The 27,733-nt window shown below is 43.3% G+C and overlaps 1 protein-coding gene across 1 annotated transcript; it reads right to left on the bottom strand.

Annotated features, from left to right (window-relative positions):
- Positions 1–45: 45 nt before the first annotated feature.
- Drl-2 (Derailed 2) lies at positions 46–27,303 on the bottom strand. The gene is made up of 11 exons (XM_036813436.3): positions 26,798–27,303; positions 18,483–19,326; positions 14,062–14,189; positions 13,761–13,998; positions 13,529–13,697; positions 13,305–13,462; positions 13,087–13,232; positions 4,123–4,559; positions 3,398–3,538; positions 3,009–3,305; positions 46–2,920 (listed from the first exon to the last, which is right to left on the bottom strand). The coding sequence occupies exons 2-11, from the start codon at positions 18,595–18,597 to the stop codon at positions 2,809–2,811; spliced, it is 1,941 nt and encodes a 646-aa protein (XP_036669331.3). The 5' UTR covers positions 18,598–19,326; positions 26,798–27,303; the 3' UTR covers positions 46–2,808.
- Between the last annotated feature and the right edge of the window lie 430 nt (positions 27,304–27,733).

The raw sequence follows: 27,733 nt of genomic DNA on the forward strand, positions 1-27,733 counted from the left end.
AACCTCCAGTTGATTAATAAAGCACTCGGATTGCTCAGATTGCAATTTTTGTTTATGATTCAAAAGGAACATTTAATTTATTTGCTTTGTTTTTTTTTGTTTTTTTGCCTTATTCTTTATCGTTTTCGGCTGTTGCTCTTCACAAAAATTGAATTTCTGCTTTCAGTTGTGGTTCTGGTTCTTAGCTTTGTCTTAGTGCCACGCCCACTGCCATTCATATGATAGCTTTCGGATAGATAGACGGGGTGGGGTGGGGTGTTAGAGGTGTGAGGGCGTTTCGAGTGTTTGTGTGTGTCTTAGCAGATATTCCTTCATTCATTTTCTTTTTTTTTAGACGAAAAACGCATTAGTTTCGAGTTTCTGTGTATACACATACAATCATACGCTAGAGTATATCTAAAAGTAGGATACAGAGAGATACATCTATATAGAGTTAAAGAGTGAGACATATGTAGAGTGAATGACAATTTGTTTTGCTTTGTGGTTTATGGGGTGTGTCTGGAAGTGTGAGTGTGTATCTGTGTGATTGTGTATCTGTCTGTGTGTGTGTTTGTGTTTGTGTTAGCCTTTTCCTTCCGGGCTTTGCACGTTTGCTGGTATTGGTTTTGTTTTCCACTTAATAGCCTTTACAGTTAGTTTTCAATTTGACGACAAAATATACGTTTAGTCATAGACATACACTCACGTACACATATATAAACATGAAACACATTCAGTTAGTTATAGTAGTGGGCTGCTCCTTTGATTGAAGAGCGGCGTCTCCTTAGCTTTATAATCTATTTGAAATTTGCTTGTCTCCACAGGATAATTGTAGGTGTTTGTGTGGGTGTTTGTGTGTGTGTGTGGGAGCTGCCTGGCAGCCTTATTTATTTTTATTTTTTTTTGTTTTTAGTGGGGAATATTTATTAAATGCAGAGAGCTTTGATAGTTTGCAGTTCAGTATTTGCTTTAGTAACGTTTCCATAGTCGAGTGCGAAGCTTAAGAATAAACAATACTGGAGTCAGCTTACGTAGCTAGACGAATAAGCAGCTGTTGGTTTGGAACTATTTTCTATTTCATCCTTAGTTGTTTCGGTGCGTGACTGTACTTTATTTTATTTTCTTTATTTTGCAGATTCATTTGTGTTTGATTATTACAGAGAACATTGAAACTACGTTTAAGTGGTAACGGCAATGCTTTAGTTATTTACTAGTTAGAGAATATATTGGGATGGGTGAAGCTGTTTCTGGTAAAATTTAAAAAAGGAAGATAAGTATTCTCATCATCCAAGTTTTCTTGTCACACCTTCACTCATTCCAGCATATTTTCCAAGTGTTTTTTGGGTTTGGGGGTTTTTGGGGGCTTGACAACTTTAAGTTGCCGCCTGACTTGGCTAACGGAAATGCAAATTAATACATAACTCTGGGGAAATGGAAACAGAGAGACACAAACATAAACAACTCTTGGCTAATTCAACTAAAGGGCATAAACAAACTGCACGGATGTCTTAAGCTGGGGATTTTGGCTCGGAGACAAATGCGTTGCACACACACCTGCAAATGCACTGAGCGAAATCTCAGCTGCATATTGCATATTTTATGGCATGTCCTGCCATCGTCCTTTGACATCGAAATAATTGAGCAACGAAACGATTGCGACAAGGTTCTCCAAAACTGAATTAGAGCGCTATGCGAGCGAGGAGCAAGTTAAGGGTTAAAGGGACTAAAGGGTGTCCGGCTTTCAGGGGGTTAAAGGGGAGCCCTACGCCTGCAAGTGTGCTTGTGTTTCTGTGGTAGTGGGTGTGAATAATGTTTATCGGTTGTTTGCCATCGGTTTAACATTTGCTCTTTCTCCTTTTCACCTGATTCAGATTCTGTTTTGAACTTCCTCCCTTATGACATACGCAATAGTAATAATAATAATCAAGGTAAATAAATATATCGCTTTCGTAACAATCTCGAGGACAACAATCGTGAACAAAAGATTCCGCATCCTGTTGTCGCATCTCTCCCCCGCTTGAATCCTTCGTCCTTTTTGCTTACACACTACACACATTCAATAAAATATGCACATCAATAATTCACATTCATTTATCATGTAAGGTTTGTGTATGTTTGTCTGTAGGTGTGTATGTTTCGCTGCTTGTGAGTGTTTGTTATTCAATTGCTAACTACTTAAATGTCAGTTTTATCTAACGTTTAACCCACGTGCCGCCTGGGGGCCATTTTGTGTCAGCGGGTTGAAAATTGATAGCTGCTCTATTGCTGGGTGAACCTCAGTTGCTATTTGACTTTTGAAGTGCATCGGTTTTCGAGGGCAGTGAGTTGGTCTTGAGTATCACTCATACGCAGTGTGACCTTGGTTGACACTATCTTTTCAGAGTGACTTTATGTTTAAAGGGCAGTGCATTGGTGCTAAACTGTATCAGACAAACGCAGTGTGGCCTTAGATTATTCGATGTTTAAATTTAGGCATTTCTCATACGCAGTGTGACCTTGCCTGTACCCCCTTTTTTACATGATCTTTCCTAAGCCCTTTCTCCCAGTCTCCATTATCTTAGAATATTTTTTTTATTATTTAAGTATTATATTCAACTAGTAGAGGTCCACCCCAGTGTACTTGTGTGTGTGTGTATCGGCGTGTTGCTTACGTATCTGAAGTTAGCTGGCTTTCATTCTAATTGGTTTTGCGCCAAACTCTAACAGGTAAATTCACATTTAATCTCACATTTAAAATGCAAAAGTTTCAATTAATTTATATGTTGGGCTTCGCTCCGCTCGACTTCACTTGGTTACCGCTCGTCCTTCGTCAGTCCTTCGTCTCACCCTCTAGATGTACATGCCCAGATCCGCATGGAAGTCCTGCAGATACGAGAGCAACTGTGAGGGCGTAGGTCGCTGTTTGGCCTCGCTGTGCCAGCAGCAGTTCATAACGGTAAAGCTAAGGGTTGGTTATTCGGGTAGAAAGTTGGGAAAGATATATATTTTTTAATTTCAGCAATATTTCTTCGACGGTGGGGTGTACTCACAATTCATCTGGGCAGTTGACCGGCTGCTCCAGCCGGAAGCCGGCAGCCAAGTAATTGGTAAGCTCGAATATGTCCACCTCCTCGTGCGGCATCTGGGCCAGTGTGACCAGCTCCCAGTAGGTCACGCCCAACGCCCACACATCCCCCTGGGTGGCGTAAACCCTTTTCTGGAGCGATTCCAGCGATAGCCACTTCAGGGGGCGATTTTCGTTGTCACCCAAACAGTCGTAATCGTCTGGGAAGAGATCGCGCGACAGGGCGCTATCGCAGATCTTAACATAGGACTCTTCGTCAAGGCTGTGAAGCAGGGTTAATAAAGTAATAGTAATAGTTATTTTAAAGCTTTTAGAAAGAGGAAAATCTGGGAGAATGAATATATGTATACTTACTAGCAATTGCGTGTGGCAATGTCCTTGTGGACGATTCCCAGGGAGTGCAGATAGGCCAATCCCTTCGTGATGTGCAGTCCAAACTCCACCAGCTGCCGGGTACTTAGTGCCGTGCTCGATTCCCGAGACTTTTGCAAGTATCTGATAAGGGGGAGAAATTAATAAAATGGTCTTGAAGTATCTTATGAATTTTATATAATGTTCTTTGGCCAATTCTGAACGCTAAAGTCTTTGGGGAATCGGCATTAAACTTTAGGTTTATATGGAAACTGTATTTAAATCTACGTTTCAATAATTCAAGGATTGTAAAAAATCAAACACTTTTATAATTATTTTAAAAAGTTTTGGCATTTTTACTGACATTTCAGGAATACACTACATTTTATATAGTTAATCGCCTTCATTAAAATGTATAAAATTCAAATAAATGTAAAAACTTGTTCTTTAATTTATTATTATATTTTTTAAATGTATTGGTTTCTTTTCTTTAATTAGAAGAGACCACGACAAGTTAAGAAAAATAGCTTAACGATCTTTAAGACTGTTATTCAAAATAAAGGCATGGCTGCTATACCTATCAAAGCGAATTTGCTTTTAAACCAATAAAGAGTGTTGTAAGCAACAACATATTTTTCAGTCTAGGCACTTTTACAACACCTGTTCTTGGTTGAAAAGCAATAATATTTCCTAGATTTTATTAATCGATATTTTTGGTTGTTACTCACATTTTGAGATTGCCCTTGGACGGATAGGGATAGGCGATCTCCGGCGGACCCGGCAGCTCCGTGTTGGCCAGGAGCGGGGCCAGGATGTGCTGGTGGCTGACGCCGATCAGGAGCGAGGCGTCCTGCAGCAGACAGGCCACCTGGGTGAGCGAGGCGCCGTCGATGACGGTCTTCACCAGTGCCTCGCAGGACTCGCCCAGCTTGCCGGCGAAGATCCTGCCGAAGGTGCCCTCTTTGACCAGCTCCTCGTAGCTGAGGGCACCGGGCTGGACACTCGGGATGCGTCGCAGCCTCTGGTTTCCCTTGTCCCCATGACTGGCCATCGTAATGGTGCTGCCAGTGGGTATTCCCCCAAAAAGACTCAGGCTGCCACTTCCGCTAGTGCAATGACCATTGCCATTGCTTCGAATGCTCTTCGGCGTTGACAAACTGCAGGCCTGAAAGTAAAAAAATAAATGAATTTGTGTTCAAATAGAAAATTTAATATATCAAATTATATATTACAATTTAAATGGTATTTATTCTATTAGGTTTGGACATTTAAGCCTAAATTACCTGTCTAAATCTATAGAATAACAAAAATATAGTAAAATCACATTAGCGTATTTCCCACAGCCTGTAATTTAATATATTATTCTCGATGTTTGTTAATTACCTAACGTTTTCAATTTCCCAACCTGTGCAACCATTAATTATTCCTCCTCATGTTTAAAGCCAACCAAACTGCATCAATATGTATTTAAGTGACCATTCTCTATTCGCTTGAAACATAAAGCCCAGCTTAAGTATAACATTTCCGAAATCTAGGTTCGCTATAATTAACACACGAAACCAATTAAAAATGAATTCAAGCAGCAGCAAATTATTAACCATTCCCTGTTAATATGTATCGAATGTACATATAGGTGATGTGAGCGCCGCTGGTGATTTAGAGGCAATATTGCAATCAAGATTACCACCCTTCAGTGCTTCGAAAAGGGGTTTCCGCTCAAGTAAACTGCTCACTCACAGGACACTTGAGTTGCAGGAAACTGTATAAATTTCCATATTTCCGTACCCCATCTAATTTGGGCCAACTAAGGACCCTCTTCGCCATAGCCTTCGCAAAAAGGGCCAACTTCCCATCGACTTTGGCAACAGAAACAGCAATTTCAGCTGCCGGATTTGCATCTTTCAGCTTGCATCCGTTTACCGTTAGTCATGCACTCGGCTGCGCTGCTCCTCCGTTCATTCATTTTAATGAATTGAGATCCGTTTCCGCTCGAAGTCATCTCCCCTCCCCCCCCTCGCATCTTTAGCTATAATTTTGCCCCTCGCTCGGTTGTCTTACGGCATGAATAATTTATTGGCTGGCAAAAAAGCTTTAATTCGCCGAGCATTATGTTTGCACAGCCGCCTGGGGGGGGGGTGGAATATTCCGTAGTTCTCTGGAGCTCAGCTGTAGGAAATTGCGAACTCGTCTTGAGCAAACAGCAAGTCTGTATTCTGTACTCTGTATTCGTTTCCCCACAGAACTCACTCGCTTAAATTCCTGCCTACGCAGCACATTTATTCCCATAAAACATGAAACAGTTGGTCCAAAAAAAAAAAAAAATGGACAGAAAATCGGTCTAATAAACACAAGAAAAATCTGCACAATTCCCTAGGAAATCTGCATAACTGCGGCCGAGTTCAAGTGGATGGATCGCATCCAAGTGGCTTTTCCCTGGACACTAAATCTCCATCAGGAGCAGCAGCAGCAGCAGCAGGTGGATAACGTTTTTATTAAAAAACCACCGCCGTTGGCAATATGCGGGAATTATATTATTTGGTGTGGTGGTTGTCTGACAACGCGGCTCCTGTGTGAAAAAAGGACAAAAGGACATGACCGCCGGAGGAGGAAGGCAAACGACACAATTGTAGCGCATTCGCAACAGCAAACGGCGACAGCGACAGCGACAAAAGGCAATAAAAACAATAGTTGGCTGCCTTTTGTTAGTGAATTTCATTTCATTATTGCCTTCATTGCCACTTTGCCTGAACGGGGGGGGGGGGGGGGGGGGAATCCCCAACTGCCCAACTCCCTGCGATTCCTGCTGTTTGGTCCTTTATTGTATTTGTCGTGCTCCTGCTGCTGGCGGTGCTGCTGCTTCTGGGCCACAAAGAAAATTCAATTAAAACGCAACAATATCGCACTCCATCATCAAAGCTGTCCCCTCAGCTGGCCCCCTCAAGCCCCCCAAGTATTGGATTGGTGGGGCGTATTCCGGGCTGAGCCATAAATCCTACAGTATTCACATGCAAAAGGGGATCCAGAGACGACAACGATTGTCTGCCAGACCTTGAACCTGTCTGCTTATATTACAGATCCTGTTACAATCCGCATCCCTTGTGGGATGTCCTGAAACGCTGACAGAACATGTGCCTGGTTGCCTTAATGAGCCCCCTTCAAGTGTAATTAGAATTTATTTAATCGGTTTAACATTAAACAGCGGAAACACCATTGAAAAGTAGGCGTTTGAGAAGTTATTAATTGTTAATTACTGCACAGAAAGAAAGAGTGACTGATGATAGATAAGGTAATTAGGATTATAATTAGTGTAATGGTTTTCTATGGATGTTTAGTTTATCAAGGGGGAGAACTTTCTCGATTACTTAAAAACTTACTTATTAAATCCCTTTAGGAAAAGATTTAGATGTTTTGTATTTAATTGTTTTTTTTAAAGAAAATATTATAAGATAAATAATGGTTTCCCATATATTTTTAGTTTATCAAGGCGGAGAACTTTCTCGATTACTTAAACAGTTTTCTTAAATCCCTTTAGGAAAAGCTTTAGATTTTTGATATTAAATTGTTTTTTAAAGGAAATATTATGAGATAAAAATTCAGCCACTTTTACCAATTTCAAATGTATCCTCCCTAACAATTTAAAATCCCCAAATAAAGAAAAAAACATTTTAAATATCGACTACCTTAAAGGATTTCAGTTATCTTGCAACATATATTTTTAAAATCCTTTAAGCTTCTTTCACCCATTTCCCAATATATATAAATACTCCGAAAAAAAAAACACTTTAAGTGGCTCCATAAATAGTTAAATGCCTGTACTCAGTTTCAAATAAAATAATTGTGCACTTCAATGGACTTCTGCTCTCTTAACTTTATTGCTTTCAATCGCAGTCAATTGTCATTGAAGATATACTTGAAGTTTTTCCTCTCTGTGTGAGCAGGCCAATAAATGCGGAAAATGTCTGTAAAATTAAAATGAGATTGGGCCAATTTTTATTTCCATTTCCAATAAACAAGGTGGGGTGGTGAAAACGATTTTATAAAAGCACCGAAACCCCTCGGCTCGAATTGCAAATGGAAATGTTCATTTTCAGCTTTCGATATTAAATGCGGATGTCAAACGAGGAGACATTATTGCTTGGCTTTTCATTTGAAATTCGAAATGGCCAAGAAGACCGAAAATAGCTGCCAATTGATGGTGACCCCGCCCAGTTTTTGATCATGATATGGCTATTGGGAATTTTTTCGGGGGGAGGCAGTTGAATTTTGAAACAGAATTTTCAGCTGGTCGTCAAGGATACGAAATAGGTTGCTCTCATTTGAGGGCAGGACTGCAGCTGCTGCTGCTGCTGTTTGGTTGTTGTGACATTTCTAATGGCAACATGGGGGGGGGGTGGGGGTGGTGTATTTCCTGGGGGTTGTCCTGCCAGTGACGTAAGCACAAACAACGAAACATATACGACTTGACAGGCGTCTGATTTGCTTATGTCACTTGCAGCTCTACGGCTGCCCGCAGAAACAACAACCGCAACTCCCCCCCCCCCCTGCCATCATGCCACGCCCCTTTTGGGGCCCCCAAATCTCGCTCGGCTTGTAATTAAAAACGCTTGATGACAATTTTGCCAGAACGACGCCCGTCAGCACGTCACTTGCCGGGAAAACCAAACTGCAGCAGGCCAACTTTTTGGCAACAACCGAGGGAAAAGCAACGCAACACACAACATTTTCACACAATTTTCCAACACCGCACAGTGGGGCGGTGATGGGCGTAAATATTTTAATGAAGTCTCACCGCTGCAACTTTTGAGTTGGGCAACCTCTAACAAAATTCGGTGGCACAAGAACTTCTCTTTTGGCACTCGACAAAAGCAGCAGAAGAGTGGAGTCTGTTATAATTTCATTAATTTTAACTCAATCTAAAGCACAACTTTTAATTAACCTTAAAAAATAATTAATCTCTTTAGGTGAAAGCTGATTTTGGTTAAAATATATTTTGCAAAACTAAATTAAGTCAAAAACAAAACAGTACTCTGAGATTTGGGTTAATAATATTTCATTGCTTTCTTGGGATAATGAGATCATTTCATTAGATCGAAAAATTATAGATGTGTAGGTCCTTAAAAACATATTTTATTTAACAAATCTAGCTTTTCTGGTTATAGTCGGGTTAAATATTAATTGTTCTTTTAATTTTAAATTAAGATATATACTTTGATTAATTTTTTGTTTTTATAAGCCGGACTCTCTTTAAATTTTATTGAATACTATAATAAATAATATAATTTTTAGTTTAAGCTAGGGGTAAAAATAATATTCTTTCCCTACCCCACTTTATGTTTACTTATCTCATTAAACTCTCAAATTTTTAGATATTTAAAAAAGTTTAAAATTTATTTTGTGATTTCCTTGTTCACTATTGTTATTTAATAGTTATAAATAACTTCCTTAAACCGTATTTATAAACCACTGTGCCATAAAATTGTTGACACAAAATGAAACTATGCAAATTGCTGATGCTGTTGAAAATATTCAGCCCTTCCCCGCTGACAATGAATTTCACTTTGGCCAGACAATGACAACATTTTGAACGCATCACGCATACGACCTGTCGCCTTGTCCTAATAAGCCATGGCAGTGAAGTGGAACCAGATGAAAAGCTGGCTGCCAGGTGGAGCTGACAGGGCGACCTGCTCGCCGTTGGCTCAATTATATTTCAATTTACCTGACAACAGGTCTTTTACCATCCCTCCCCTTTTGCAATTTGAAAAAGCCTTTAATCAAAGTGGAAAGCCTCTCTGTCTGACTTTTCCCTTGGTCTTTTTTTTTTTTTTGGAACCAACTAACTGGAACTCTCATTATTTTGGCATTTGCATGTCGAAAGCTGCCAGGACAAACTGTGTGTGCCTTCTAATTTGCCGGGGCCGACTAATTTGAATTTCGTTTGATTTATGCCTGATCGATTTGGCCATGGCCAACACCGCCCCCTTAACCACCTCACTCTGGCCTCCTTTGATGCATGGCATTTTGATGAGACGACCTCGTTAGGCCCGTCGTTTAATAAGCGTTTTCGGGGCAACCAAAAAGGTTCTTTTGGCTTAATGCATAATTGAAGAGGGGAAGATGGCGGTTGGCGGTTGGCCTGAGTTTTACCGGTTTCTAATTAAAGGTGGCGCATACTTAAGCAAAGTCGCCGCTTACACGCACTTAATCACGCATAATTGCCTTTCAATTAGCCATTGCGTGTCCTGGCCACGCCCCTTAGGGCACTCACCTGTCTGGCCGCCTCTTTTCCATACCACCCAACCACCCCAACCTCTTAACTTTTCACTACCCACCTTTCGATTCAGCATTTAATAATGCGGTTGCACACTTTACATATGTCCCACACGGATTTCCATTGATTTCCATTGATTTTCTCGGTATGTTGACTTTGCAAAATGTAAAATGGAAATTAATTCAGAATCGCCAGGCTGGCACATTTGACCAGTTCGTTGCTCCCCCAAGAAAGGCACATAAACGAGCAGTGGACCAAATGTCAATTAAAGCTGAGTACAAACATTTTAATGGAGAAATCTTGTTCTCTAATTTTGGCCCAAACGATTTCCATGTTGCACCACCAACGCAAAAAGTGAAGTGCAGTGTGTGGTTAGAGCCTGGAATAGAGGAGGGTGTGTGGGAGAAAGTCCTTGGTCCTTGGATCACAAAGGAAAAATCGGAACAAAAGAAACATCCGCCACTTCCGTTTGTCTCTCCTGCGGCTGACAGGAAGCAATCAATATAGTGTAATGCCAGACAAAAGCATCCGCATCCACATCCGCATCCGCCGCAGTTTGCCGGACCAAAGGGGAATCCCCAGCGGATGGCCGAGAGTTGAGCGACTTGAAAAAATATCGACCGACGGTTGGGTAATTTGTCAACCTTTGGCGACGGCTTTTGTTCGGCGGCTTAACCCCTTGGATTCGACACCTGGTGGGTCGTCACATACTACCAAGCCCATTAACTGTCTTTTCACTAGCCTAACTTTTTGTTATCTTCCCCTCAGATTTGTCACAAATGTAAGTAATGTCTTTTAATCAAAAGCAACAACAGTGGTAAATCCATTAAGGGAGTACGTGTCGCCAACTTCAACTGGGGAGAAGTACTTCCTACTTCCAAGGAAGTCTAGCTCCCCTTTATAAAGGATTCCCCCCATGGAGCTTGACTTGCTCCCCCGCTGAGCAGGTTGATTTACAAATTTCTTTAATGGGGCGCCAACAACATTTTTAATTAGCACCTGTTTCTGCTGTTGTTCAGGTTAGTCAGCCATTTGTCGATCCAGTAATCTCCATAAAACAGGAGGACATGCTCGCAGCTCCATGGAAATTAATTTCCAACTTTTCCCCGCTGCTCGCCTCGTAATTTCCTCGGTACTGCGAGTACGCCCAAACACTTCGACAACTTTCCCCCTAATGATGCCATTCAAATGCGTGGCACGATGTTCTTGGCTTCTGCTTAACCCGTTACAGCCTAACTGGGTCTTTTTTGCTCTGATTCCACTGTTTGCTCTCGTTTTCCAGCTGATCCAATATACTAATGCCCCTGCTTGGAGTCTGTTTCCATGGTTGTTGGATCTCCTGCAAATGGCGCATCCGCCCTGTGGTCCCTGCTTAGACCCACCCCCTAGGAATTTGGCTTTTGTTGTTGGTGCTGCAATAATATTTTGCAAGTGTTTCTAAACAAGCACCGTGTCATGTTTCAACAGCTGTAGCCTGCTTTCTGCTCGCTGCTGTTTTTATTGTTATGTACCACTACTTCCATAAAGAACCCCTTCCAACCCCCTTCCAAACCCATTGTTATGGCCTCTACTGTTACTGCTTTTTGCTAAACTTTCGCTGCACATTAAAGCCATTTGGTCGACGTTTATAGACTGATTTAATAGAATCAAAAGGGGGGGAGAGGGGTTGGATCCCCGCACAAATGAGATATTTCCACACAAATGAACAGAGCCAGACTTCGGATGTGTGTGTGTGGGTGCGTAGAGTATCTGTGTGCAATTGGATATAATTGTTTGACTAAATGAGTGCGTTCGCCTCTTGTTTGTGCCCCCAAAATGTGCCATACTTCGCTTAACGCTCACACATGGCCAGAAGGAAGGAGTGGGTTGGGGATGGGTTGCAAAGGATCCTTTGGATGGGGAGCTGAACAGAACGGAACAACAATAATTATGGCAAGCACTCTCAAACTCCAACCGCATCCCCTTCGCCATCCCCACTTCGCATCCTAGAGAATACCCACTCCGATTTTGGTGGAAATGGGGGAATTATGTATATCCTAGGAGAGATTGGGATAGAGGCGAAACTAGGGGGAGATGGGGAATTCATTTAATTCCCTGCCGTCTGCTTCGATGCGTGCATCCTTCCACTAGATAGAGCGGACCCAAATGGATATGACTCTTGGCATTGTGTGTGGCCCGATAACCGAGTGGGTGAGTGGAGGAGCAGCCCTTGCCTCCCATCTCATCTGCAATGGGAGGCTGTTCTCATAATGAGGATGGAATTGAAGTCTAAACAAACTGAATTCACTGGGCAAACAGACAGGATCAGACCAAAGGAACTGCTTTAAGCCAAGCACATAAAAATCCCCTCGAGTCCCCGTGGAAATTGAATACTTAATTATGCGTCGATGGAAATTGCGTTAGACTTTGGTGACGAAAATGGCCTAGACATCATGATGTTAGACAGAGTGGCGGAGGACTAGAAAAATTCCAGAGTTGGGTCTCAGGAATGTTTACAAGGACAACAATTGAAGAGGCTGCTAAATAATTTATTCCAATTTGCCAGAGATTTCCACAACACCAAGAAGTTAACTTGGCCCGAAAGAAATGCTAATGTTCTCCCTAGAGGGGGCAAGTTTTTTTAAAGAGGCGACATCAAGCCCCAAGTGGATGGGGAGTAATCCCAATGTTTTTAAAGGATCCTTAATGGTTTCAGCACATTCTGTGGTTAGTTTGGATTAAGTTTACTAATTTTCGCCCAAAGGGCATGCACTGCCTGAAATTCACTGGATTGGAAACAAAGCTAAGATAAACAGGGGCAGACTGTCTGCGTCTGCCTCACTGGAGCACCTTTCGCTTATCTAAGCGGACATCCCAGCCCTTCCTCAAGGGACTCACATCATTTGCCTCTCGAGGCACTGGGTTTGTGTGTCGCCTCACCTTCGCCCACTTTCCACCTTCCAGTCCATGCTTTCCACCTGCCACATGAGGTACGTGAGCGCCACACGAAAGTTTCCCCTTCCGAAATCAGTACCAGACACCAGACATCTAGACATCCTTGAGGGGCGAGCGGGTGGCAAAAGCCGCATATTTATGAATGGCTCTTGTTTCGAGTTTAACGCACTACGGGAGCTTTATCAGCTCGTAAATATAAATTAGAATTTAATTTTTATCATCGAGGAAAGGTGGTTGGATGAAGGGTCCTCCGCCTGGGGAGCAATCGAGTGGTACTCGGCACAAATTAGAGGGTAGTCGTGGCAACGGGGAAAGGAGAGTCTGCTTCAAGGGTATTGCCATTCCATTTCCATTTGCGCCCGCCACGTGTCGTAATATATCAAAGGCTTTGATTCCGCAGTGGACCCAGTCGGAATCCCCATTTCAAATCCAATCAAGCCCAAGGGATAGCCGATAGTGGACTAGATAGTGGAATCTCAGCACTCACCTGGGTCAGTTGCGAGGAGGCGTAGTAGGATATCCTCGAGGGACAGATCGACTCGGGCTTCGAGTAAATCGTCTCTGCGGCCTGTTCGAGGTTCATGGGCAGCAGGGCAGTGGCGTAGGGCGTGGGAGTGGGTGAGCTCCTGAAACCTGTGGATTGATTGTGGGATTTCCCGGGTTAGAGGTCATCAAAACAGACCTGTGTGTGGGTAATGAACTTACGGTCGAATATGCTGCACGACTTCTTGCTCTCCGCAGGGTATTTGTTGAGGCTGGCTATGGTGGCATAGGATCCCGTGGCACTCGGGGGTCTTCCCAGGGGATCCAGTCGGATGAACACGTTCTGGTGGCTGCCATAAGCTGCGGTGGTGAAACTGGTGCTAAAAACAGGGTTGGGGAAAGGGAGTGTTAATGGTTTAAAGGCAATAGGGTGGCGGTTAACCCACTGTAGCGAGTCCTGGCGGAGCTGTTTGCGCGCCCTAACATACATCATGCTGGCCACCAGGCCCACGGCCAAAACCAAACCCAGGGCACAGGCGGCGGCACTGAGGAGGGCGGGTCCTTGCGAGGGGGCATGGGCGGGTGCTGGCGATTGATTGGGCTCGGGTGAGATGCCTACAAAACGAAATTCCGATGAGTGATGGTTAAGTGGGTGTGGGTGTGGGTGATGGAACCCACCTTTAGCGCAGATCTTGTTGCGTTTGAAGTGGAGCCGGGTGTCGTTGAAACGGGGTGGAGCTCGCACCACCATGTTGACATTGACGGGCATCTGCAGGCTGGCATTTCCGGTGCAGGGCAGGTAGACCAGGAAGGACTCGATCTCCTGCGGCACCAGACCCTTGTGCGGAATACTCAGCGTGGGCGTGCCCAGTGCCTCCTGGTCGGTGTTGTACTCGATACTGATGGCATACGGCAGCTGCAAGAAGGCGGAGTGGTTAATCATAGACGGTTTGGGGATGGCGGGAGTCACCAAACTCACCGGGTAGGCGATGAGACTCTGCCAGGAGAACTCCAGCTCATGGACATCCGCAGGCACTGGGACGGTGAAGTGCATCGCGTATGTGTTGATGGCTCCCTCGTGCACATAGAACAGGTCCGCCTCGAGTCCTGCGGGGATGGAAGAACCAACAGGATGTGCAGTTAGTAGGTGAGTGTAGGTGCGGATGCACTGCAGACGTAAAGCGAAAGTTTCCCCGCAATTTGCCGGGCCACACCCACTCCATTAGAGCCCTGGGTTTCCCCCTGCTAAGCAAACTTTGTGCATTTTCTGTTTACACTCCCCTCGAGCGCTTCTCTCTGCCATTAAGAGGAAATTGATTTTCTCAGTGGAGGAGGCAGGAAGGGAAAAGGGAAAGCCGAGGTGACAATGCTGGTGGGTAAACAAAACCCAAGACACAATAATAATCGAAATCGAATCCGTCACCAGCAGGCGAGAATGCAGGGAGTGTCTCGAGTTCTCCTCTAGGACTAGGATAAGGTCTTCTGGGAGAAGGGATTCGGGTGGGGATATTAAAAGGTGTCAACTGCGACTGCTTCCTCATCGGATAGAACCGTATTGGAGCGTTCAAAAGTCCTGGAGTATCCTGATCTTTCTCACTTTCCATCCGAACTCCCCACCCGCTGGCATTGAAAGACGAGCTGGTTGAGTTAAAACGACGTGAAATTAAATTTCTTCATCCGCTTTTATTGTGGCTCTTCCTACTTCTATTCCTCGCCCACCTCTTATGGGGGTGCATTATTTACTCCACGGGATCAGGCTAAGTTCGCTATTCACCAGAGCCAAAAGGAGTGGGAGCGGAGTGGTGTCCTGGATGTTTACCCGCTTCAAGTTCGAGCTGCTGCTGCTTGTTCTTCCTCAGACTCCGCCGGATGTTGAATGTAGCAATTCCGCTTCCGGCGGACCGAAATGGGGGTGATTGGAAGGAAAAGAGGAAAGCCCCTGCATTTAGGATAGAACAAAGCGCTCGCTAGCTGCTTAAAACAATTTTAAATCCAATTACAGAACAAGAAAAAGCATTTTTGTTAGCTTTCATCCAGGTCTCAGCTTCATCTCCATCTTCAGACTGTTTTCCACGCCAGTTCAGTTTTCTATGCGTTTTCCACTCTCTCATTTTCATTTCTGGTTTGTTTTTGAGTCCCAAATTGCTTTGCTCCCCGTCGCGTTTTTAGCCTGGGTTTCAGACTGGGCCAAGTGCACCACTTTCCTCCAACTTTTCTGGTTCCTCAACTACCTGCTGCTACACGAAATTTCTTTGAGCTAGTGGGAAAACACAAACATAACCCCAAAGTGCTTCCCATCAAATATGCAAAAGCACGGAAAAAGGACAATGTTCCTATGTCATCCTGTGCCTTTTAGTCCTTTACCTTTTTTTGTCAGCCATTCCAAGGGAAGTTCCAGGGAAGTGGAAGGTATTTGAATAAGTGACTGCCGCAATTAATTCAGTCCTGATTTCAGGATGTCAGAAATGCTCAATCTCTCGATTCCCGTAACCCTTGTAATTCCTGTCACCTCGATTGGCTTCACTGGGGAGAACCATCCTGAACTGCACTTTAAGCAGCATCAATTGGCATTCTCACCCCCTGTATAAGTTCATCTTGCTCCTGGATGGGATATCTCGTGGAATCCCCTTTCAGTCTCAAACTTTGCTCGTCTTTCATATCACGGTGCCGCCAACTTTGCCTGCGAAAGTTTCGCCGCGCTTATGGAGGCCCCCCTTTCTTCTCAGCTCTCTTCCTCTAAGACCCCTTCTTCCATGGTAATACCACCTCAACTTGCCTTCCTCCCTGGTCGTAATTATAATTCCTGCAATTGCGATTGTCTGAATGACTCCGCCACACACACGTGACTCTGCGACCGCAACTCATATTCTTATATAGGGGAAAAGGGGGGCATATATGATTCCAGGGATGGAGCAGAAAGTGGGATGAAAGCGGAAGACTGGCAGAAAACGGCTGAGGTGAATCTCAGTGCCGTGTAGGTTTTGCAGCTCTCACATTGCCAACAAAGAGGAGACACTATTTGCATAAAAGATTACGAGGATAATTAGTGTCATTAGTAGGGGAGGTGCACTGCACTTCTCGTAATCCTCCTCTTCCGATCTCAGGATCCCAGGGGAGTGCACCTTCACCTTGTCGCTGATTAAGGGCTTCCTGCTAATTGTCCAATGAATCAGAGATGAGAAGTGCTCGTTCAATTGGCACAGTTTCTGATTTCCTCCCCTCTACTGCTCCCCCAATTTCTGGTCAATTAAGATGGATTCCAGATGCCGAACCACCCTTGAAGACGGAACATCTCCTGGGGGAAGCATACTAATGTGGGGATTTTTCGACTGTTTTCTATTCATTAAAAATAATTTTCTTTTGCATTAACTTTTCATTTGCAGGGAAATTTCTGAGCTCACCCGCCGAAGGTTGTGGTCCACCCTGGGGTGGGGCAGATGGAAGCAGGTCCGAAGGGCGGGACCAGGGATCGGGTGGCAAAGAAAAAGTGTGCACATCAAAGCGAAACTTGTTGAAATTGCATTTTTACGCACCCTTGAACAGGAAAGTCTTCAACGGAAGGGGGGTTTCAGAAAGGGGGGGGGAGGGTGACGGAGTCGGTGGCAACGGGGAAAATGGTTCGTTGCTGGGACAACACATCCAAATTGAACTCAGAGGCGGAAAATCTCCAACAAAAGCGCAGAAAATATTTAATTTTAATGCTGTCGACACTTCATCGAAGGAAACAAGGGAGGGGGTGTTCAGGATTATGGAAGGCCAAAGTTCAAGGATTCGGCTTTGACACTACAGACGAAATGGGAAGACAGATCTGAACTTTGTTTACTTTTCTGCACAGAGAAAGTCATCAAAAGAGCCGAAAAGTGCACAACAAACTATAGGAAGAAAGTCTATATTTCCATGTGGGGAAATGCATCAAGAGAATCCCATGGAAACGGAACTAGTTCATGCATCCGTGACGGATCTTCCGCATGAAGAAACTCCCATGGAGACGGAAAAGCAGCGGAGGATGAAAGGGAAATGAGGTGGAAGTCTAGGGGAAAATCATGCACAGGAATTTTTCATCGAGGGTGTGAGAAAAACCAGGAGGATGAGGGTCAGTTTGTTTGATTTCATGCTGCTTGTTAATTTTCAAATCGAAACAACTCAGAGGGTGGCAACCATCGCAAATAGGGGGGAAATATACCAGGGGTGTTAACTGGTCGTTAGAAACATAACGAGCTTTTAGAAATGGATGGAGGAGTTCTGGGATAAAGCTCAAAAGGAATCCCCTCTGGTGGAGCAAAGGAAATGGCGAGGAGCAACAAACAAAGTGGAAACATCTTTTGAAATGTCGCTAATGAAATCCGATTTGCATGCGGGGTAAATAGTTCAGAGAGTGGGAAGTGATGGTGATGGTTGCTTATAAAGTGCAATTGCCAGGAAGGAGCCCACTTGCCCCAGTGATCCGGAATGCATTTGAATGCCTTGAGAGATGGATGGTAGCAGATGGATGAGAATAATTGGATGCAGCGCAGCTTATTCATCCATCAATCTAGTATCCATTCCCATCCGACTGTGGATTATATTTACGCCATCAGCTAATTGAAGTGCCCTGATTTGGCAACCAGGAAACGAAGTGGAGAACCTGCATAATGAGATGGAAGCATTTATGCTCCAATTACAGCTAAGTGCCGGAAAACGCTGTGACCAGCTAAGCGGCGATTGATGGAGTAGCACGAACTAGGCCAGTTTTCCATGCCTCCCCATCGGAGTTTCCCATCCTGTATTTCTGAGCTCCATTAATCAACCTGAGGAGCAGGGAAATCGCGAGCCAAACGACAAGCACGAGGCCATTCCGCCTTGGCACGTCTATGAAATCCGTGTAGCTCCCACCAGGAGGAGTTCTTGGGGCTGGGGAACTTGGCCTTGGCTCGATCTGGAGCCGGCGCCATCAATAACAAGGATTCGCGTGGAGCAACAAACGGAAAAACAAGAAAACAAACAAGGAGAACATGGGTTGAAGGAGGGTGCCAAGGAAATGTTCGAGGAAAGTGGAAAACGGAAAAGCTACTTGCAGCTGTCAGCAAGGTGGAGGCGGATGGTTTAGGCCCGGCGGAAATCGATTTGTGTGCGATTTGTTTTGCTTCGCCTGGATAAGTATTCACCTATTTTCCACCTCCCCTCCATCAACCAACCTTTCCTTAATGGTCAACTATAATTTCGGAACTATTAATGACTGTGACATGGTCGCCAACCTCGGGAACTGTTTGTGTTTTCGTGTTCAGGGATCAATGAATTTGTCCCGTCGCACTTTGGCCTCCAACTATTAATCATAGATCTGGGTTGGAGTGGGTGTGTCACTTCCCCATCGAGGTTTCATTAATGGATTAGGAGCTATTCCGGAACTGCAACTGGACTTACCCATCAGTTTCATCACCTCGTGGTGGCTGATGAAAATGTTCAGATAGCCGCTGACCGATGTGGATATCGCCAGGCAGAAGAGCAGGATCGGGATGGGCGGCGGGAGGAGTCCCATGGTGGAGTGGGTTTTGTTTAGTGGGTGCTGCGAGGAGTCAATAAGTTGTCAGAGCATGTGTCGCCGCAAGTGGCGAGCATTTCCACAGCTCCACTTCCCTTTTCCGGATCCTCCCTTTGACAGCCAATCTCAATGTGTCTCCATTGATGCGTATCCTTGAAGGGAGGGGGGAGTGGAGTTTTCCGGGTGAAGTTTCCCTGGTGCGGATTTTAATTCGGCTGCCAGTTGCCCCTGCTTTGGGTGATGGTTGTCAGTTGCTGGTGCCACAAACAGAGGACTCAGAACAGATCCCAGCTTTAAAATCAAATTCCAACTGCTGCTAACTGTTCCGGTAGGAAGTGGGAACTGAGATGGGATGGGGTGGCCTGAAAGAGGTCTGTCTACCAAATTTGGGAACTTTTCAGCCTCGGCTTCCGCTGGCTGCTCCTCTTTGGCCCCTTTCGCAGCCCTTTAGACCAACTTTTCCAGTTTTGTTTTGCTGCGGTTGCTGTTGGCCTCCTCCGCTGCCCTTTTGCATCAGTGTGTCCAAATTTGGCCCGGACTGAGTTTGGTTGGCTTTTATTGGCTGAGCTCCTGTCAACTGGTCCTGCCTTCCACTTTTCCTGTGTTGTTTTGCGGCTATCGCCTGTCACTTTGTCCACTTTTCTGCTGCTGGTCACTGCATATTCCTTTCTCCTTTCTCCATCTACCCAACTCTCCTCCAATTTCTTTCTCGTTAAAGTTCGGTTCCTGGTGAATAGAAAGTGATTTAGTTTAGTGCAAATCAGAATGCAGAAAAGAAAACAGAAGTTGACAAAAGGAAATGCGTTTATAAGGAGGGGATTTCCTCAGTTAGAAGATTTTGGATTACGGATTTTGGGTCTGTATATGTGGTTACGTGTGGTTCAGAAGCAAAATAAAAAGTTTGTTCCCTGCAAAAGTAATTAGAAAGTTGCAAAATGATTAACAGCTTAGGGGATCCAAAAGAGATCCATCCCCACTTACTTTCTTCGCATATGAGTCGGTGGTTGGAAATGGCTGGTGCTTTAATAAATTTGAGGTAATATTTATGTGTTTGTTTGGCATAAATTATGAACTGGGAAAAGGGAACAACTTTTGGCTTTCGAAATGTTTGTGGTTCAAGTGGTTGAGGTGGCTTACCCCTCTTGGCTCATTGTTGTTTGGTCTACGTGTTTATTCAGCTGCTCCTTCCCCCTACCTCTTATCCATTGCCCCCTTATCCTTGGTGGTTGCGTGTGCAGGTAACCCGAAAGGAATGCCAACTGCAGGGGAAGGTAGGTCAAAGTGCAAGAGGCGGTGGGTGATTGGTTGGGGATGGTGGTTTTGGCAATGTAACCGGGACAGTCGAGTGCTCCCAAAATAAAATTATTGCCAAGAAGCAACCAGAACTGCTTCATTTCCATTCCCAACTTATCTCTTCCTTTTGGTTTTCCCCATTTTCTGGCCGCAATAAAAATCGAAATCAGAAAAGTTTGCTGCCTTTATTTTCCGATTTCTCTTTTTTGCATTGAAACAGTTTTGGAATTTTAAAGTTTCGCCAACGCAAGATAGTTTTCCAGCGGACGGGAAGCAATTCCCGAGTTAAGCCAAAGAATGTTGCGGTCTTTTTAATTAAACTTATCTGCGCCCAAAAGAGCGCCTGCGGGAATCGCAGTGAGTCACTTGATTAAGGACCAGATCATCAGCACATCCAGCCACCTTCCACTTCGGCCCCATCATCATCACCTTTATCCTGATGAAAAGGAGCACAAGCAGTCGCATCTGCAGAGGGAGAACTGGAATCCTTGGGCTTTCGAAGTCATTCAGCGAGTGCATTAATAATTCAAAAGACAAATAAACGAGGGAAAATGTGTGTCTTTGGCTGTGTGTTTTTCTGGAGGGGTAACTCCCTGTAACTGATTTTAATGGAGCAGCAGACAAGCATGGAGCTGGTTGCACTTCCTAAAGCGGAGTTACACCCAACCCCTAACTGAAATCGTCATCTTTGTCGATAGCATATTAACTACATCAACTCAATCATAATCACGGAACTGGGGGAGAGTATATTTCCTTCAAGCATTTTCTGCTTAGTCACTCGCATCATCTGTCAGTCTGCCACGCCTTCAAATCCAAACCGCCCCTGCTTCCTTGGTCGGTGACAAATTGAGCATTTGCCGTTGTTTCTGGATCTGAAGGCAAAATTCCCTAAGATGAGGAAGGGAAAAACTTTTCAATTACTCGGGGGAATAGCCGAGGAAGAAGTCGGATCCGTAATGAATAATAATCTTTGCCGCTGCCTGCATCATTTTCCCCCAGCTAATATTTATCGATGTGTATTATTTTCCGCCCCCCTGAGTTCGGCCTAGATTGAAAAGGCTTTCGCCTGGGAGGCGGGGGGAATTGGGGCCTTAGGCTCCTCTCGTCTCGTTTCAATTATAAAATGGCTTTCGCTTCTAATTGAATCGTGAGCTGGAGAGTCGGGGCTGAGTTAATATTTTATTTCCACCGATTGCTCCTTCTCCATCTCTCTGTTTGCTTAGCGTTTCCAGTTCCTCGGTTCCCGAACCCCCGACCCTATCCTATGCCCTGCCGTGGTTTAGGCCCCCACCCTTATATCTCTCCCACTCCCCATCCACCCCTAGATTTTCCATCTCCCAATCCCATTTGTTGTTGCTTGGGCTGGGAAAACAGCCGCGGGGCTTTTCCGAGTAGCAACCAAACTGGCATTTCCCCCCTTCTTCTAGCCAACTGATGATAAACAACCGAATGCGGCAGGATATCCATCTCCTTGGCTATTAAAACTCCGATGGAATCTATTTTGGCTAACAAAAACAAAAACACATTTCGCATTCGAGTAATACGAGTGGCCAAATTTCGGAAAACTGAAACTCAAATTTAGTTTCGCCCTCGGCGGTGACTGTTCACAAAATGGGAATAGTTTTGTAAGCCCCCAAACAAAATATCAAATTGCATTCATTGTCATCCCTGTGGCCATCCTCATTAACTTTAAATGACCAGCCACACTAAACCAAACTTTATAGGGCTCTAGTGATATCAGTAATCTTTGGTAAATTTTGGAAAATTATACTAGGACCAGGGAACTGGTAGTACAAACTTATTTTTTAACAAGTAAGTATTATTGATTAATTTTAACTTTTAGGAGTACATGAACGTTATAAAAAGTAGGTCAATTCATTTAAAATTAAAGAATATGATCGTAATAAATTATTAAAATTAAAATTATTAATTAATCATATTATTTAAATACATACATACTTATGCATGCATTAATTTTTAACTAGCTTGCATTATTATTATTTTTGTATTTACTTTAAGTTAAAATATTTAACTATATACAAATAGCAACCGAAAAGAAAAATTCTTATTTTTTCAGCAAATAATATTGTTTGAGTGCATGGGCGTCGTCCTGTTTAATTTGAGGGGGCGATAAACATCCGCGCCGCCAGGCCCGAACCTCATTAAATTGGCGTAAATATTTGAAAATGGACTCCAGTTCGCGAATGAACACAACACAATGCGAAATTTTCGCGCTGACCGGACAAATTGTTGCCCATAAATTTTGATAACTGATTAAAAGTAACGAGCGACAGTTTGCCATGTTTACCTGGCATTACCTGCGTATTGTTGTATGTTAAATGTCGAATTGTTTGGCGAATGTTGTGCCAACAATTGGGGATTGCACTGCCCCCCTTGGTGTGTCCTGCCCCACGAGTCCCGGGCCTAATGTCCAAAATGTTCGCCGGACTGGCTAATTTGTGCTGGCAATTAATTTAGATTAGAGAAAGGGAACTACGGGGACTACGGGGAAAAGGCCGACTCGATTTGTTCCATTTTGTTTCATTTTGTCGCTGCGCTCCACTGGGCTAACGATTCCCAGCCGAACATGTGTAGTAAATATATATTTATCCAAAATACCCGGGACCTCTAATGAAAGACATTCATGTTTTGCGGCCGAATTGGGTCGATTTGGCATTAGAGCCTGGCCTGGCCTAGCCATTAAATTCACAATTTGTGCGATTTCGCCTGATGACAGTTTCCACTTAATGTGGGGCCTTCCTAATTACCAACAGTTTCAAAATTACTTTCGTAATTATTGTCCCCATAAGCTGGGCATATAATTGATCTTTCACTTCCAAAATGACCATTAGGGATTTAACTTCACAAATTGTAGATGGTTTTTATTCACGTCAAAGTCGAACTCATTTAATTTGTTTTTTGTTTCTCTTAATTAAGTGAAGTGATACACTTTATTAAAAGGAAATTGTATCTACTTGCTATTAATTTTCCTGTTTTATTTTTAATAAGTATGCAAGGTTTTACAGAAGTAAAATGCAAATCAGATTCACTTTTTGTTAATCAAATACCAGTAATGTAATTACAAGCTTTTTATACACTTGCGTAAAGTATACCAAAAAACAAGTTGGAATGTAAGTAGAAAAAAACTGCTCTGAGAAAACTTTTATCAAAATTTAAAGGTTATGCAATTCATTTTAAAACATACCCCATTTTGTAGGTCGATTTGTAAGTTAAATCAAACAAAAATTTACAAATTTACTATTTTTTAAGCCGAAGAATATAAGGTTTTGTATATCACCGGTCTATTCCTCATTTTGTACGATGTTAATTCTTTATAATAAAGTAAATGTCAATGTCGTATCAGAATATTTATACCCGTTACTCGTAGAGTAAAAGGGTATACTAGATTCGTCGGAAAGTATGTAACAGGCAGAAGGAAGCGTTTCCGACCCCACAAAGTATATATATTCTTGATCAGGATCACTAGCCGAGTCGATCTAGCCATGTCCGTCTGTCCGTCTGTCCGTCTGTCTGTCCGGATGAACGCTGAGATCTCGGAAACTATGAGAGCTAGGCTATTGAGATTTGGCGAGCAGATTCCTGAGCTTCTTACGCAGCGCAAGTTTGTTTCAGTACAGTGCCACGCCCACTCTAACGCCCACAAACCGCCCAAAACTGTGGCTCCTACAGTTTTAGTGCTAGAGTAAAAATTTTAACTGAAATGTATTGTTCTTATCAATACCTATCGATTGACCCAAAAAAAAGTTTGCCACGCCCACTTTTACGCCCACAAACCGCGAAAACCTGTGACGCCTACAATTTTCATGCTAGATAAAAAATTTTAACTGAAATGTATTGGTCTCGTCAATACCTATCGATTGATCCAAAAAAAAATTTGCCACACCCACTCTAACGCCCATAACGCTTAAATCTGTATACCGCCGGTAGGTGGCGCATTTTAATCTCGCTTTGCTGCTTGCATATCTCCATTTAGCTGAGTAACGGGTATCTGATAGTCGAGGTACTCGACTATAGCGTTCTTCCTTGTTTTTTGTTTCGCTTCAATATAAAAAAAAATTCATGAAATTAAATAGCTTCAGAGGAACCTAAACTTTGACTTGCCGAAGTTAACTTCCTTTCTTAAATTCATATTAGCAAATTAAACTAGAATATTAATTTGTGTCCATGCTTTCTATATGTAGGGAATTATAAACTTTAAACAATTGATTTATTATTTGTTTTAAACCTCTTGCTTATGCCGAAACTCAATATATTCCAAACAGCCAATGATTTCTCGTTACTAAATGAAGTGTTACATTTTAATGAAAGTGAAATTTAAATCGAATTGCAAGTATTTCTGCTTTTTTTTCGATGGCAATGTCAAACTATTCAGATAAATATTCAAGAATTTAAATCAACAAATGGAAAATGCAAATCAGATTCAATTGTGTTGGTATGCCAATTATGAAATTGTGTACATTGTAACAATGGAATTTAAATAATTTTTTGTACAGATGTAATTTAAAGCATCAAATGTGCTAAGATCTAACTTGATTTAAGGAAAAAAAAGGCAGATAAAATGCGTACTCAGTTGTGGTCATATTTCCATTCAGCAATTTCAGACTTTTTAGCAGTAGGAATAATTTATTTTAATACTCCAGATTTTTTTTTGGAAATGGAATGGTTGTGTTTTCAACTAAGCACCTGCAGATCCAACCACACTGGGGATTCCCCACTCCCGCCACAGGACGAAAGCTTTTAAGGATGCTCCACTGCATGCAACGTGTGCCTAGTAAATAACCCCATAATGACCATCTCACATATCCAGTCGCCTGATCCACAGAACACCACAGACTGCGCCACTGGGCAGCCCAGCCATTTAACATGAAATACAACCTCAATTACGTTTTACGAGTTTAACTCAACACCGTGCGGTTGTCTGATGGGAATTTTCAATATTATGTGGCGTAAATTTACGGTGCCAAGTGACAGAAGCCGGGCTCAGCGACAACACCCAGGGACAACGGGGACTTTTATCTCCATGAAAGTATCTCGACGACAGTCCGGGTCCCTCGTTTTAAAGTCCCTCCTCCGAATGACGAAGGCAACGAAAACGACAGACGACAATCCCCGGCCCAGAAAATGGGCAATAATCATTGATTTATGGCTGTCATTTCGGTTATTAAAATGATATTTTCCCCAGAGCTGGCGAAAATCTGACTTGGAACGACATCTGAGCCGGCTATCTGGGTCAGTCCAGGATCTGGATGGGTAGCTCCTTGGCTACCGACATTTATTTTTTTACAGTTTTATGCCCCTAATTGAAACATCAAGCCAAAGCCGAGTGCCCGGCAATCGAGCGCTAAAAGCGTGCCTAATCTATGCATATTTGCCCCAAGACCCCTAATCAGGGGCTCAGGCATAAAAACCGGGCTAAAAGGGAAACTGTGGCCCATACCAAGGGGGCCAACTTTTAGTTTCACTTTGAGCCTCCTTTGTTGCTCTTGCCCGAGCACTTAGGCATTCAATCAACGTAGACTGTCGTGTCGAGGCGTTGGCGTGCACTGAGTGGGTCGGTGGGTTGGGTTGGGTGGATTTGGGTGGGGTTGGGTGGTTCACTGGCCGAAGGTTGTTTGGGTGGTGGGGTGGTGCTAAGTGTCGGGCCAGCCCATTTAGAGTCGCCCAAGCGCAACGAGAGATTTGCATTTTCTGCTTTATTCTTCTCTATTGGGATGATGGGGTACTCTTGGAGAACCAGGGTATATGTCGTTCCTTGAAATATAGGTAATTTGGTGACCCCATTAAGTGTGCACTAGAAAATCCCTTTTCTACCAAACCTTGAATCGTTGGAACTGGCTAGTTCAATTTAAATATTAAATTCATGAAGGCAGCATGAAAAATTAAAGCCGAACCCAACTAAATACGTTAGGTAAACGACAGCCCTGTAAGAAAATTGTAATATATTGATTTGTATTCTAAAATTCACCTCAGTAGAGAAATATATATATTTAAGACATTGCTAAAGTCTTGCAAACCCAAAATGACACCAGCGCTAACTCTAAAATATGGGGACTAACTTTTTAACGGTGCCCATAAATAAGGCTTGTTTGGGATTTTTATTTGAAAAGGCCTTCTAGAATCAGCAACTTTGGTATACAAATAATGCTATATAAAAGCATGTTAAAAAACAAATAAATTTCACAGCAGGCCATTTAAAATATAAATAACTCTTATTAACAGCCTATTTTTAAGGTCGAGGCAATTGTCTACCCTTAATCGTCTTGGATCACTATACAAATAATACTATATTAAAGCATGTTAAAAAACAATTAAATTTTACAGCAGGCCATTAAAAATATAAATAACTCTTATTAACAGCTTATGCTTTTTAAGATCGAGTCAATTTTCTACCCTTACTTATCTTTTTTCACTAATATTTATATTCTAACAAACTAGTACATGCATTATACGATAATACAGCTAATATAAGATTACCTTTGGGTATTATACGTAATACTTAACATAGGTTTCTGATAGTCTGAGCACTTTATTCTAGTTTCCTCTTTGCCCCAAGTTTTTTGGCTGTTCATTTGCTCTTCAGAGTTTACATTACTTTTTTACTGCCTACTTCTTGGCGCCCCCCCTGGAAAGAGGGTCCTTATTCTCACACATTGCAATTAGTGTCAGTCCACCCTCGCAAGTTCACTCAGTTACGCAATGTGACACCATAAAAAAAAGGACCAGAAAAAACCATATAAATGTGGATGGGACGTGAGACGGGGGGACCCAAGCACAATTATTTATTTAGTTCCGGTCGAGAGTTTGAAATGGGTGCGAATCCGTGTGACGGGTTCAAGCGGGTGTTGAAATCGGTCAGAGCCAACAAAACACATTAAATGCTTACTTATATCACCGGGCAATCAGCTTTACGCCTGTCGACTCGGTTCTTTCGACTGATGTGGATCCGGAGCTTAATCCTTTTTTATTTCTGACGCCCAGTTGGTCACACCGAGGTATAATCGTGTGGGATTTTTGCACTTGTGATTAGCGGCAATTGCATGTATGAGCACTGAGCATCGAACACCGGACACCATGCATCGAGCACCGAACACCGAACACTTAATGCCCCATTTAAGCCGTGTCAACATGCAGGGACCGCGAAACAATATTGTCGACGGCAGGGCTTTTCTTTATTAATGATTCGGTTTGCGGCTTGTGGGCCTTGCAGGGACTACGGAACTTCGGAACTTGTGTGTTTTTTTTTTACTTTTTACTTTTTTTTGTAGTTGTTTGGACGGAGAATTTCGCTTTTCCCTTTCGAAAGGCACACACTCACGCGCGCACCAAGATTTTCCACACTTTCCGGCGGGGGAAGTCCTTGACGACCGTGTGATTCGAATAGTGGCGAGCGACTGAATCGCCGGAAAGTCCTTCGCCGGAGTCCTCGACTTCGGTACTCTTTTCGACGAACTTGCCACGGCAAAGGACTCGGCTTTTCTGTGGGCACATGCGCAAAATGTCGGATTTCATGAGGAGGGACTGCCGAAATGCCGGCAGTAAATTGGGTGGCCTCAGGGGTTGGGTGCGGATTTTAGGGCCGGAGAAAGGACAATTGTTTGTTTTCTGTTGTTGCTGTTGCTCTTGCCACTGGCTGCCACATGCAACTGTTGCGCATTTTTTTTGCAAATGGCTAGCAATAAATGTTGTTGTTGCTGTGAGCTGCGCTTGTTTATGATTGCACTTGATGTCGTGTTGAGTCCTTGGGTTCTCCGATAGCGGAAATAGAGCGGAACTAGCTCCACTCCATGTGCGTAGTTTGAATAATTTTAATGCACGAATT

The sequence above is a fragment of the Drosophila suzukii genome, chromosome 2R (assembly GCF_043229965.1).
Source record: "Drosophila suzukii chromosome 2R, CBGP_Dsuzu_IsoJpt1.0, whole genome shotgun sequence".
NCBI classification, from domain to species: domain Eukaryota; kingdom Metazoa; phylum Arthropoda; class Insecta; order Diptera; family Drosophilidae; genus Drosophila; species Drosophila suzukii.